The sequence below is a fragment of the Macrobrachium rosenbergii genome, chromosome 25 (assembly GCF_040412425.1).
Source record: "Macrobrachium rosenbergii isolate ZJJX-2024 chromosome 25, ASM4041242v1, whole genome shotgun sequence".
Classification (NCBI taxonomy): Eukaryota; Metazoa; Arthropoda; class Malacostraca; order Decapoda; family Palaemonidae; genus Macrobrachium; species Macrobrachium rosenbergii.
The window spans coordinates 17691321-17706320 of record NC_089765.1 but is presented as its reverse complement, the minus strand read 5'-3'; the positions used below and the strand labels follow the sequence as shown (position 1 = coordinate 17706320).

Genomic DNA, 15000 nt, shown 5'->3' with positions numbered 1-15000 from the left:
AAGTATAATGAAGGTATTCATTCATCATCTGTCATAATCTTTTCGTCATGTTTGACAATGAATAACAGATGAAAAGTATAATGAAGGCATTCATTCATCATCCGGCATAATTTTTTTCGTCATCTTTGACAACGAATAACAGCTGAAAAGTATAATGAAGCCATTCATTCATCATCCGTCATAACCCTTCCGTAATCTTTGACAACGAATAACAGCTGAAAAGTATAATGAAGGCTAGCACTCTAAAAATGTTCATATTCAGTCAAGAATCATTGATCTCTCAACCTGGCTACGTTGATTACGCCCCTTTAGCCCTGCAAAGATTGTCTGCAATATAATTGCAACCAAGATGCCATCTTCCCAGACTTCCACAGTGACCCGAGGTTTAATTGGCTCCTTGTTGCAGAGAGCTTCTAGATTACCTTGCAAAAACCTAAATTGTAGTAGGGATTGAATCCGATTATGTTCCACCATCAGCAACTCAGAGAGAGAGAGAGAGAGAGAGAGAGAGAGAGAGAGAGAGAGAGAGAGAGAGAGAGAGAATGGAGCGATTAAATGCAGAGAGATTGAAAGGAGAGTGTGTGAGATACAGAGAAGAGTAGGGGGAGAGAGAGAAAGAGAAAGATGGCGAGAGAATGAAATTGGTTAAATACAGAGAGAGAGAGAAATGAAATTGGTTAACGGACAAATTAAAGGAATATTGTTAAAAGCTGTATTGATAGTTTTGAGAGAGAGAGAGAGAGAGAGAGAGAGAGAGAGAGAGAGAGAGAGGAGAGAGAGAGATAACAGTCGTCTCAGATTAGTAGTGGAACGAGAAAGCGGAAGAAGTATGAAATGGTTGATTTCATTCCCAAATAATTTCAAGTTGAAACAGATATAATGTTTAAAAAAAACACACACATGTATATATATGTTTGCTTATCTGCATGTGTACGATTGAATATATGCATTAATGGCTTGACAAAATAGTATATATCGTATTTTGGAACAAAAATGTAGTAATTGTACAAAAATTTAATCTTATTCCCAAAATAAAAACGTATCATTAGAGATTTTAATACCTTTTCAGTCTCTCCATTTGACCCGTTTCACCCTCTCTCTCTCTCTCTCTCTCTCTCTCTCTCTCTCTCTCTCTCTCTCTCTCTCTCTCTCTCTCTCTCATCTGAAAACGTATCAATACAGCTTTTAACAATATCCCTTTAATACGTCCGTTTAACAAATTTCGCTCTCTCTCTCTCTCTCTCTCTCTCTCTCTCTCTCTCTCTCTCTCTCTCTCTCTCTCTCTCTCTCTCTCTCTCCTCTGTATCGCGCACATTCTCCTTTCAAACTCTCTCTATTTAGCCAGTTCCATTCTCTCTCTCTCTCTCTCTCTCTCTCTCTCTCTCTCTCTCTCTCTCTCTCTCTCTCTCTCTCATCCTCCCGCCATGCCGCTCAAGAGGCAGGCAATTAGCGGGCTTAAACTCGATTTGACCCTCTAATTGTGGAATCCCCTTGTCGCCCGGACCGCCGTCTCGCGACCTTGTCGCTCCGAAAGACCTCTCTCTCTCCTAAGACGGAACAGATCTTGACCCAACTTGACCCGGCTGTGATTTCCTACAAATTGGGTAACGTCCTTCTCGGCTCATTAGGAGGTGTCAGGTAATCGTCCGGTCATTTGAGACTGTGTCACTTCTGAGGTCATTGGGAGGGATATTATTTTTCTTGGGTTAGTGCAACCCCTTTCGTTTCTTTTACTGAACCTCCTTTCATAGTCCCTTCCATCTGACTTTCCACCTGGTACACCTTTCAAACTTTCAAACTCAGCGCTGAATGACTTCATAGGTCCCAGTGCTTGGCCTGTGGCCTAAATTCTATATTCAGTTCAATTCAATTCAATTTAATTCAATTCGTGGGTGGCGCGGGTTTTAATCGTTGAAGATATTTGTTTTTATGTATTTGGTTTATTCCGTTTTCGTATTGATAATATTATCTGTGCAATGTTATTTTCGGTAATACTTTATCAACTGTATTCCCTCATTTTTGACAGCATGCATATATATATATATATATATATATATATATATATATATATATATATATATATATATATATGTATATGTATATATAATAATAATAATAATAATAGTAGCCTATTGACTCAACGCCGAGGCAGAGATTTGTTGAGGAAAATTTCAATAAGATATTTTTACAGGGACGAATATGCAAAGCATTGTAATTGTTTTAACGCTTGAACTCGGCCCTGAGTCTTTCGTTAATTGCAAACAGACGAGTGCAACTTGAAATGTAGAAGAGTGAAAGGTATACCAGCATAAAATGAGTGAGGAAATAGTCTGAAGATCTCGGGTTTTAATAAAATTAAAATGACCAAAGAAAAAGTAATGCAGAACTCTGGATTATCATCAACAAAGAAGCAAAATGAAGCCAAAAGAAAATACGAAGAATATGAAGCATTTTAGCCTTTTTTCTTTACTTTGTTTATGATTATATATTAATTTTAACTCTCTTTTAACACTGATACAGATTCCTGAAACACCTCCTTTTTAAACTTTAAATTTACTATTTTGATTATTCAGATCCAACCTTCATGTTTTTTTTTCCCTGTAATCATGAAGAGTTTATCAACAGCCTAAAACTCGATTTTCCTGGAAGTCATCTAAATTTTCCAGGTTTTAGGGGGGTCCCCCCTAATCCCCCCCTAATCCCCCACCCCCTGGTATATCTCCAGGGTCCTCAGGCATATCGGATGGGCTAATTGAAGGCCAAGGACGAGTTATTTTTGGCTGCCAGGTGCTCAAATTCGTTTTTTTTTTTAGGTCGGTTGGACCAAGCCTTGTTTGCCTCAGGAGAGAGGCCGGTGGAAGTTTTTAATTTTTAATTTTTTAATTTTTTCTTATTTTTTCTTTCCATGATGTATACATTTAATGTTGTTTTCTGAATTAGCTATGTATTAGTGTTTTATATATATATATATTTATATATATATATATATATATATATATATATATATATATATATATATATATATATATATATATATATGTGTCTGTGTGTATATATATGTATGTATGTATATGTATATATATATATATATATATATATATATATATATATATATATATATATATATATATATATATATATATATATATATATATATATATATATATATATATATATATATATATATATATATATATATATATATATATGTATATGTATGTATGTATGTATGTATATAGTATATGTAGAACAAGTTTTTGCATTGAAAAATTATAGATTTTTTTAACTGGACAGTTGCCATTAAGATTTTATCATTTTTATATCCATGACACAAATTTAATTTTGTTTCCTTCATTAGATATGTATGAATGATATATCAGTAATACACATATTTTAGACTGAAAAATTATTTGTTTATTTTAAAGGGAGAGGCGACATTAAAAATAGTTGTAAAAATCTCATTTTATCCATAAAGCACGCAATTTCCTTTTCTTAATTAGATATCAGTGAACGCTACATCAAAAGCGAAAGATTTTAAATTGAAAAATTATAGTTGTTTGGTCATTATAAACATAAATATTATCCGACCAAAAACGATCAATCCTCAGGTAACCAGCTACATAGCTAATTACAAACCAGGGAACGTGGATTCGCCCGTGTCCAAATCAATCGATTTAACCCCTCCTATATCTATGGCGAACTAAATTAGCCTTGGTGAGTGTTGTTAGAATTCAGTGATTCTCAAACTGGGTGCCAAAGACAGTGCCTAGGGGTGCCGCAAGGTTTCATGAATTTTCTCTTGGCTAGAGCATCTCAATGAACATTTGTAAAAAAAAAAAAAAAAGAAGTTTGCAGAAGTCTTCATATAATTATTATCAGCAGAGAAGTAGCGGAAAAGCTTTTGATTTTCAAGCAAAAGTCGACCGTGTGCTAAATGCTCGTAAGCAGATCTGAAACTTTGCATTTAAGTATCTTTTTTTATCGGTTGCTATAGCCCTTCGTTGGCTGAATCGGTTGAGCTTCAGACTGTCACTCGATGGGCCGGAGTTCAATTCCCCTGGCCGGCTGATGAAGAGTTAGAGGAATTTATTTCTGGTGATAGAAATTCATTTCTCGCTATAATGTGGTTCGGATTCCACAATAAGCTGTAGGTCCCGTTGCTAAGTAACCAATTGGTTCTTAGCCACGTAAAATAAGTCTAATCCTTCGGGCCAGCCCTAGGAGAGCTGTTAATCAGCTCAGTGGTCTGGTAAAACTAAGGTATACTTAACTTTTTTTTTATCGGTTGCTATAAATTATGTTATTTCCCTTATAACTTAACAGTGTAAATAGCAGATATCAACTTCCGATAATGCTGCTGCGTAATATATACTATGAAAAATATTGATAAATACAAAAGCTAAATAATATCTCTACAGGCACGGAAAATTACGAAAAATTAATGTTGGAATAAGCAGGCAGGATTATAAACTCAAATCCTTTTAACAGTTTTTTTATGTACGTGAACTCACACCTCGTGAAGTCTAATTTTTTGTTTTATTTCGGTGAGAATTACGAGGAAGAGGAAGAGTGGATGTTCTTGTGATATATATATATATATATATATATATATATATATATATATATATATATATATATATATATATATATATATAATATGTATGTATGTATGTATGTAAGTTTGTGAATGATGATTTTGTTTGTGCTTTTGTCAAAGCACAAGCATGTTGTGTACGTGACTTGAAGTTCAGACTGGAAACTAAAAAAAAAAAACGCATATGAGTACATCATCATCATCATCATCTCTCTCTCTCTCTCTCTCTCTCTCTCTCTCTGTCAAACTTATAACTTGAAAAGAACCCCTTACTCTTTCAGCAGAAGAAGCTCTTATAAATAATCATCTCTCTCTCTCTCTCTCTCTCTCTCTCTCTCTCTCTCTCTCTCTCTCTCTCTCTCTCTCTCTCACCTGTCCAGAGCAATGGCGACAAGATGCAAGATGGAGGCTGTGCAACACAAAACGTCGGAGGCAGTCCACATGTCACACAATTCCGGTCCCAGAGTCCATTCTTTGCTGACCTGAAAGAAGAAGAAGAATAATAATAAAGAATAATAAAGAATGTGTCAGGGCTGGAAGTAGGATGGCATTTACATACGAGTCGTCTTAGTGCTTGTGTGTAAATGTTTCGTCGAGTGAGGAATAGCAACTATTCTTTTAATTAATAAGATGATAGATTAATTATTAAATAGATAAATAAATAAATAGAAATAATAATCTTGTACTGAGACTTAATTATCAGCAATTGCATTCTGGAGAAGCTCTTGCAGTCAATAAATAATAATGAAAAAAACTGTAAAAATTGTGTGAGCATTCTCTCTCTCTCTCTCTCTCTCTCTCTCTCTCTCTCTCTCTCTCTCTCTCTCTCTCTCTCTCTGTCTTGTGAGGGGGTGGAGGATGTGTTTCTCAAAGGATAGATAAATAAGTTAATAAGTAGATAATAAACTAACCACTAAATAGATAAATAAATAGATAAATAAAAATATTAATTTTGTACTGACAATTATCAGTAATTGCACAAATAAAACAAACCGTAAAAATTGTGTGAGCATCTCTCTCTCTCTCTCTCTCTCTCTCTCTCTCTCTCTCTCTCTCTCTCTCTCTCTCTCTCTCTCTCTCTCTCGCTTGATATAAATGTAAATACATCAATCAATCAATAAATAAATTCACAAATAAATGACCATCATAAAAATCGTGAGAGCCCCCTCTCTCTCTCTCTCTCTCTCTCTCTCTCTCTCTCTCTCTCTCTAAATATAGATGTAAATATAAATATATCAGTCAGTCAATAAATAAATTAACAAATGAATAATCATAAGATTTGTGAGAGCCTCTCTCTCTCTCTCTCTCTCTCTCTCTCTCTCTCTCTCTCTCTCTCTCTCTCTCTCTCTCTGTGAACTGTAAAGAATCGCACCCAGAAGAATTACTTCGCTGAGAGTTAGCACATAAGCTGGTGAGGGTGTTTTTTCGAGTCTCTAATGACATTTTAAAGAATTTAACAGCCCGGAAACTTCCCATCCTGAAGGTACTTTGTATAACGCACCTACTTAGTACTTGGCAAGCTGTAATTCAACATTCTGGCAGAGGACATAAATACTATAGGTAAGTATGATTACAGCACCATGTTTGTGGTTAGTAGAAAAGAGAATGCTTACTTTTATCTAAGTATACTTGTTTCATGTTTATATATAAATATTGTATATATATAATATATATATATATATATATATATATATATATATATATATATATATATATATATATATATATACTGTGTTTGTATATATATAAATATATATATACTAATATATATATATATATATATATATATATATATATATATATATATATATATATATATGTGTGTGTGTGTGTGTGTGTGTGTGTGTGTGTGTGTGTGTGTGTGTGCGCGTCTGCGTGGATGCTTATACAAACCTCTTCTTTGTGATCTTCAAATCCACATTAGATCATGTTTAATGCAATCATCTCTAAAATTCTCGAGAATCGTTCTATTTTTATCCATTCCTGTTTTGTCTTTTTAAGCAAAAGATTCCAGAAAGAGGCAGATTAAAATATCCTTAATGAACAAATTTTCCAAACACTAAAATGAACAAAAAAAAATATTTTTCATGAATCATCATAATTTTAAATTTTCGTGGATTTCAGCTTGCCTGCATCCTAAAACTAAAAATATCTTTGGTAATATATTTCTCAATACATGTATGAAACTAGTCTAGCAACGTTCCCCAATAACACTATACTGCCCTAAGATGGAAGACTGCACTATCTGCAAAAATACAAAAACTAGAAAAATGGTCGATACTCCCTTGCCTCACTATTGATTTTGCAGATACGGCAAATGGGACCCCCTAAATACTCGTGGAAATCATTGAAGAATCGTTCTGAAACTGCAGTAACTTGCGTACTACTGTTTCACGAGCCCAATAGCTGGCATATCTCAATTTCGAAAATTTTGCAGATACTGCAGTTTTCCATTATATGACAGTATAGTCGCCCATTCGTTTCCTGGTAATTGCCTCGTACTTTATTTGAATAATGCGATAGATTTAAATCCCACTGTCGACTGGATCCGTTCTCTCCAGTATTTTCTGATTTTGAATCCCTCCCTATTGACTGGAATTGTTCACTGCAGCACTGTCGGCAGCGAGAGAAATGGCAAGTAGTTAGCATTAATCGGGAGTTTTAATCAGAGTGCTATATAATTGTTACGAGCACAATTTATGGCCTAAATGTTTTAGCTGTTGTCATGTTGTAGGGAAACAAATCGGATTGCATTCATAATTGTTTGTTCCTTTGATAATATTCAAAACAACTTTTATAGAGGTTTAATTTTGCTGATAACCGTGTCCTGAAGTCATTCTTAGTTTCTTCCATAGCTAGTGTTTTTTTTTTTTGGCGAGGTTTGTAATGAACGCATTGAATTCCAGAATAGCCGATTAATGAAAAATCTAATATTTCTTAATATCTTGATTTTTAAAATTTTAAATGAGAATCTTGATACCGAATATAATTAATGGAATGGAGAAATTCTCATTTACTCTCATTTACTCATTTGTCTAGCTTTTCGAATACTTCAGCTGCATTTCCTTTTAAGAACATCATGTACAGGAATTTTGATGAATAGTCTTATTATTGTTTTAATTTTTAACAGGGTTTGCACCCGAGTAAAGTCTGAACCAGACATTTTGCCAAAACGCTCCATTCTTTCTCGGGCAAGTTTGAAGCCCATCATAAAAAGAGCTTTGATTTCATTTCTCTTTTTCGAATTGCAGGATTGAGGACAACATATATATATATATATATATATATATATATATATATATATATATATATATATATATATATATATATATATATATATATATATATATATATATACATACATATATATATATATATATATATATATATATATATATATATTAGTGTGTGTGTGTTTGTTATATATTTATATAAAAACATATATATTATATATGTGTGTGTGTGTGTGTGTGTGTGTTTGTGTGTGTGTGTGTGTACAACAGGCAATTTAAACTGCAAATATATATATTTCACACAGGACAGACTTAGTCTTTATTTCTCCGGATTGCGAAATCAGAAGGCGACGCCCACTTATATCCCGAAGTGTTTAAACTCGAGCAAGAAATTAATGGGCCATTACTTTCCCAAAAAGATGAAACCTGCAGAAATGTTTTATCAGAATTACGAGGGAGTCTCGGGGCCTTATATTAGCGGCAACGAGAATTTAATTATAAAATACCAGTTTTGGGGGGGCGAAATTAAAAAGCAACAGCGTGGTCAAGCGAAATTTGAGCTCCGGCCATTAAAAAAGTTACGGTTGCGTTCACTTTCTTTAATAAGTAAAATGTGTACATTAACAAGAAATTGTACACACTGATGTATTATATACGAAATTGTCTCTGTATGAATTATTCCATTTCAGAAAAGTTTAATATACATTTTCACTGTCTTGTACTTCGTCTTATTACACACATAAAAATATATAGGGGTACCCTTTGCAAATGTTTCAAGCTCTATGATGCAATTTGCATTTGCAAGATATATGGATTGCTCCCGTCCTAACGCTATGGTGGATAATTATTATTATTATTATTATTATTATTATTATTATTATTATTATTATTATTATTATTATTATTACTGGAACAGGACGAGGCTGTAATATCGAGAATTAAAACCCACAGTAGTGTTGAAAATATTTATGTACAAAGTTAAGTTCGTTTTTAACTTTGTACATAAATATTTTTAACACTAACTGTGGCTTTTAATTCTCATTATTATTATTATTATTATTATTATTATTATTATTATTATTATTATTATTATTATTATTATTATTAAGTTTCCCCCAAACCTAAACTACATATCGATGAAAGGTAACAGTGAGTAGATAGAAAACAATATGAAAGATTTAACTGAATTAATCACTGCTGCCATTAATATATACTATAACGAAGCTGGATTAAATTTTCCTGTAAAAGAAATTGGGTTTAAAATTCACCTTTGGGAATTCATGAATAATGTTACGACACCCAGACAACAGACTGAGACTGATCATTAACTGGGATTTCTCTGCAGGGGGGCCCAGTGCCGTCAGTGGACCTCACGTGGTGCACTGTAGGCATTACATAAGGTTCCTTGCAGCGTCCCTTCGGCCCTAGCTGCAACCTCTTTCATTCATTTTACTGTGCCTGCGTTCATATTCTCTTTCTTCCACCCTCTCCTAACAATTGTTTGATAGTGCAACTGCGAGGCTGTCCTCCTGTTACACCTTTCAGACCTTCTACTCTCAATTTCCCTTTTTAAGAGCTGAATGACCTTATAGGTCCCAGCGCTTCGCCTTTGGCCTGAATTCTATAGTCCAATTCAGCTGGGATTTAAAGATCTGTCATTCAACAATATAGTTTCAACCTTGACTGATTACTGGCAATTAGTTCCACAGCCGGGGAAATGAATTCTCATTTCCGCGGGGGACGATTAAGCCGTTAATATCATTCAAGGTTTTAATCACTTCCGGAAGAGGCCTCAGGTGTTATGAAGAGATTGTGAACAATTAAATCGAATCCAGATTAGACAGGTTAGATGATATTTCTCCCTTCGTGATGTGATGAACAATTACGGCGTGGGATTTGGGTCAAGGGTTATTTATTTAATCTTTTATTACTTGTCGTGGGATCGGAATGTCGTTGTTTTTCATTGGTTTTGGTTTAAAATGACCGGGTTCTTATTGATTGGTTAATTTTGTTAACATACATATGTATATATTTGGCAGGAATGCAATTATATGCATATATATGTATGTATGTATATGCATATATATATATATATATACAGTATATACATATACATATATACATATATATGTGTGTGTGTGTGTACATGTGTGTCTGTTTGGCTGTGTGTGTGTGCGCACCCGTGTACGTTCATGTATGTGTCTGTATGTTTATACTGTCCTCGGAAGGAGAGAGAAAAAGAAAAAAATCATACATACAGACACATCAGAGAGAGAGAGAGAGAGAGAGAGAGAGAGAGAGAGAGAGAGAGAGAGAGAGAGAGAGAGAGTAAATGTAACCCAAACAACAGAAATATCTTAAATAATCCGCAAGCACCGACGTTTTTATCATGCATTCCCATTCCCATTTCCATTCTCATTCCCATTCCTATTCCCATTCTTTTTCCTCTTCTTGGCGTGATATTCAGGAAGTTTTTTTGAATGCTTAGAATTAATGGAGTTAGTCAAGAAGTGAATAATTAACATCATTAATTTACAAGGAATTAAGAAAAACGGGGAACATGACTAGGCGCTGTCAGGCCTGAAAGGAGAATGAAGTAGGGAAATTAATTATTATCCGTTTTCTTTCGGACGTGGAAATTATTTCATTCGTTGCGAATTTTGTTAATGATGTTTTCAGTAACTTTTGTAGACGCGTGTAAAAGCAGTTTAACCTTCTGTGTCATTTTCTCTTTAAGTTTATTCCAGTTTTTTAGTGACGGTAATGGTACAGTAGTTGATTCCAGTTTTCCAGTGACGGTAATGAAAAACTATTTTATTCCAGTTTTCCAGTGACGGTAATGAAAAACTATTTTTTTTACCAGTTTTGCAGTGACGGTAATGAAATAGTTATGGTATTCACACTTTAGCAAGAGCTAGAGTGGTAATGTGAGTTAAAAACACGTTTGCTAAAAAGCAAACGTGTTTTTTCTCTTTTTCTCTGTGGAATTGTGAAAAAAGAAACTTTTCTTTGAGGGGTCGTTAGTGTGGCTTCGTATTTAATATTTAAAATGGGTGACAAGCTGATATACATACACACGCATATATATTATAATATATATAATATATATATATATATATATATATATATATATATATATATATATATATATATATATATATATATATATATATATATATATATATATATATATATATATATATATATATATATATATATATATATATATATATAATGTTTGTGTGTGTGTATGTCTATGTGTGTGAGTGTGTATGTGTGTGTGTGTGTGTGTAAATGACCATAAGTGCCAGTATTCTTGTGCATAAGTGAAAACAGCTTCATAGTCTTATAGATAAGAGCGAGAAAGAGAGGGAGAAGAGATTAAATTTATCTGAAGTTGATAGCGCGCCGGAAACGGGAAGATGAGACTCAGAGCTGTAATTCCTTCGAGAAAAACTTGGAAAACTCGAGACTTTGCAGGTAATACTTGACGTCCTCCTCCTCCTCCTCCTCCTCCTCCTCCTCCTCCTCCCTTCGGGGCAGCCGGAGACCGATGTTCAGTGTGACTTCCCTTTCAAATGGATAGACTTCTTGCGGTTTAATCCAGTTGGTAAAATTTTGTAAAGGTGTTTAATGGCGCTATTTTAACTTGAGAAAGAATGTGTAGCGTTTTGTATCATTTAATGATTTATCATTATTGTTTTTTGATACTCAGTACTTCAGGGAAAGTAACTAATAATAATAATAATAATAATAATAATAATAATAATAATAATAATAGTAATAATAATAATAATAATAATAATAATAATAATAATAATAATAATAATAATAATAACAACAGTGCTAACAAGTTTCAAAATATCTTGTAAGTTATTCAGGTAAATCCTTTCAGCTTCCTGCGACTAATACTTTTTTTCCCTCAAGTGTCACGACATATCTTACATTCATTAAAAAAACAGTTGGGGAGGCGAAGAAAGTCCATTTTAATGTAAACTTTATGGGTCTGCCTGAATTTGATCAGAGATACCCTTGAATGCAATTCTTTGTTCAGTAAAAATCCTTGGTTTTGCTCTAAAACATGATTCAGTAAACTTCAAATAGCAAAATCACACACCTTTCTTCTAGCTCAGGATCCGAATTGTTTTATAGGATCGTATCTTCAGTTATTAACTGTGTATTCCTACTGGATTTTAAAGACAGTTTTCATTTATGACGAGAAATAAGTTGTTCCTCGTATTCTCATTCTCAAAGGTAGTAATTCATATGTTGTAACAATTTCGGTTTCCAAGATAATAATAAACATCTTTTTATATAAATATACTCTCACTATCCCTAGGCATAATTTCACGCTTCAGTATTTTTACCTTTATATTTTACAACTTTAACAGAAAATCTCCGGCAGAAATTCCTCAGTTAACTCGACAGAAAATCTCAGGTAGAAATTCCTCACAGTTAACTCGAAAGAAAATCTCAGGCAGAAATTCTTCACACTTAACTCGACAGAAATTCTCTGGTAGAAATTCCTTAGTTACCTTGACTAATGCTCACAAACAAATATCCTGTTTATCACTTCCTACGTCAACTGTACTTCCATGGTAGCTTCAGGATGTCAGATCTCTTTTAAAAACTTTACTTTTTTCGCCTACTTATTTGACATTTCTACAGGGCAAGCGTTGCCGTCACTGTCCTAATAACCTTCGTTAAAATAACTTCATGTCTTTGTTTATAGTTTATAGTTATTCTATATTTAGTTTTAATTGATTTTGTGTATATTTTGGTATTTTCATATTTATATATTTTTACTTTTTCAAAAATTTTTGTTTATATTATTTATATTTTTATATGTTGTTTTATTTAGTTTTCCATGTTTTTGTTAGTCAATTTATCTTTATTTATTACTATTTTGTTTGGAGTCAGCTAGCTCCTCATAATAAGAGAAAACTTTCAAAAAGTAAAACACCTATATCAACAGTCATTAGTTAACAAAATATATTACAATAGTTGGTACAATATAGGATCTTTCTGTATCAGGAAAATGTTTATTCCAATTACTGTGTATCTTAAAAAAAATAAATAGTAGTTTAAATTGAGTCACTCGAAAAACAGGTTCAAACTCTCGACATTTCAAACATTTCTCAGGTCTTTCCTTTACATTCTGATGAACTCCCTGACAACATTGCGAGCTGAAAATACCGTTGTTTGTTGTGGAAAGGAAGAAGAAGAAACAGTTCTAAAACTGGCAGGGGCAATTAGGACTGTATTAGCATAAACAACTACTGTAATTTATTCACTGACGACTGCTCACGTTTTCTGGACGGGGAAAGTTTGGAACTTAGGGGTGGTGAAATATTCAATAAAATCTCGCTCTCTCTCTCTCTCTCTCTCTCTCTCTCTCTATTTCTGATTCACATCAGGATCGAACCCAGGTCTTTCAACTGAAAGACTTGGGTTCGATCCTGATGTGAGTCAGAAATTTATTTGTTTCACACGTGATTGTGTTGATTATTTATATATATACAGTACAGGTATATATATATAATTATATATATATATATATATATATATATATATATATATATATATATATACATACACACACACATACACACACACACACACATATATATATATATATATATATATATATATATATATATATATATATATATATATATATATATATATATATATATATATATATATATATATATATATATATATATATATATGAACCATTCTGACTCTCAGTACACCATGCAAAAGTGTCAAAATAACATTTTGTACTCTCTCTCTCTCTCTCTCTCTCTCTCTCTCTCTCTCTCTCTCTCTCTCTCTCTCTCTCTCTCTCTCAGACTTTCTCCGTGGAGACTATTCTTCCCGTCCAAGATCCTGCTGACTTAATGCTACCGTCATTATTCCTTCAATTTCTTGATAAATAACTATCCTAATCCCATCTCTTCCATTCTTTCACTGTCTTTTTACTTTCTTTTTCCATTTCTCCACTTTCTTTTTACTGTTCCTAATATTCTCTTTCAATTACCTCATTTTCGAGAACTTTACAGATCTCTCACCAGCCTGTGGATCTTTGTCACACTATCGCCAACTATCAGAAGTACCAACTTGTATTGCATTCACCGTCCATTTCTCTTGCTGCATAATTACTGTACACCCACGTCCTAACCTTTCTCTGACCTCTCGCATACGAAACGAGAGGACTTTTGTCTTAATAGATAATAAACAAACCTCATTAAAGCCCACTGTGCGTTCGTTAAACAGATTCTTCCACGCAGAATATGATGCACAAGAATTTTCCATCCCGAGGAAAGCACAAATAAAAGTAAAAAATGCGCCGAAGAGATTTATCTTTCGGTGATGTCGGTGTAATGCTGTATGAGCCGCGGCCCATGAAACGTTAACCAAGGCCCGGTGGTGGCCTATCCTATATCGTTGCTGGAAGCACGATTATGGCTGACTTTAACCTTAAATAAAATTTAAAAAACCACTAAGTCTAGAGGGCTGTAATTTGATATGTCTGATGATTGGAGGGTGGATGATCAACATACCAATTTGCAGCCCTCTAGCCTCAGTGGTTTTTAAGATCTGAGGGCGGACAGAAAAAGTGCGGACGGACAGACAAAGCCGCCACAATAGTTAATTTTTTTTTTTTACAGAAAACTAAAACACAATCTTTCTAAAAAAAAGGGGGGGAAAAATGACCTATGTTTTGTAGCCACATTCTTCCGCTTCCCCAAAACCACGCGTATTTGCCCCCTGCAAAAGATTCATAAAGAATATGGAATACGCCTCTGTTATTGAAGTGGTCAGGTCCAAAATACGATATTTTCGGCACGCGAAAATGGCATATATCGGAATATATTGGAATTTTGAAGAGGGGGAAAAAAAATACATTTTTTGCTACATTTACTGTTTTTGTCCTGTGTCCGCGTTGGACAGGTGACTTCATTCTTTTGGAAAATGATAAAATACTCTCTCTCTCTCTCTCTCTCTCTCTCTCTCTCTCTCTCTCTCTCTCTCTCTCTCTGGTATATGTATATAGAAAATAGGTATGTATATATATACAGTATATATATATATATATATATATATATATATATATATATATATATATATATATATATATAGAGAGAGAGAGAGAGAGAGAGAGAGAGA

At 33.5% G+C, this 15000-nt stretch overlaps 1 protein-coding gene across 4 annotated transcripts in view; it reads right to left on the bottom strand.

The window, feature by feature from the left end:
- Positions 1-15000, bottom strand: part of LOC136852388 (5-hydroxytryptamine receptor-like) — a 431067-nt gene that overhangs the window by 5295 nt on the left and 410772 nt on the right. For all 4 annotated transcript variants that reach the window (XM_067126979.1, XM_067126980.1, XM_067126981.1 and 1 more), the window contains exon 4: positions 4967-5076. In XM_067126979.1, coding sequence (XP_066983080.1) covers positions 4967-5076 — 110 coding nt within the window. The remainder of the gene's footprint in view (positions 1-4966; positions 5077-15000) is intronic.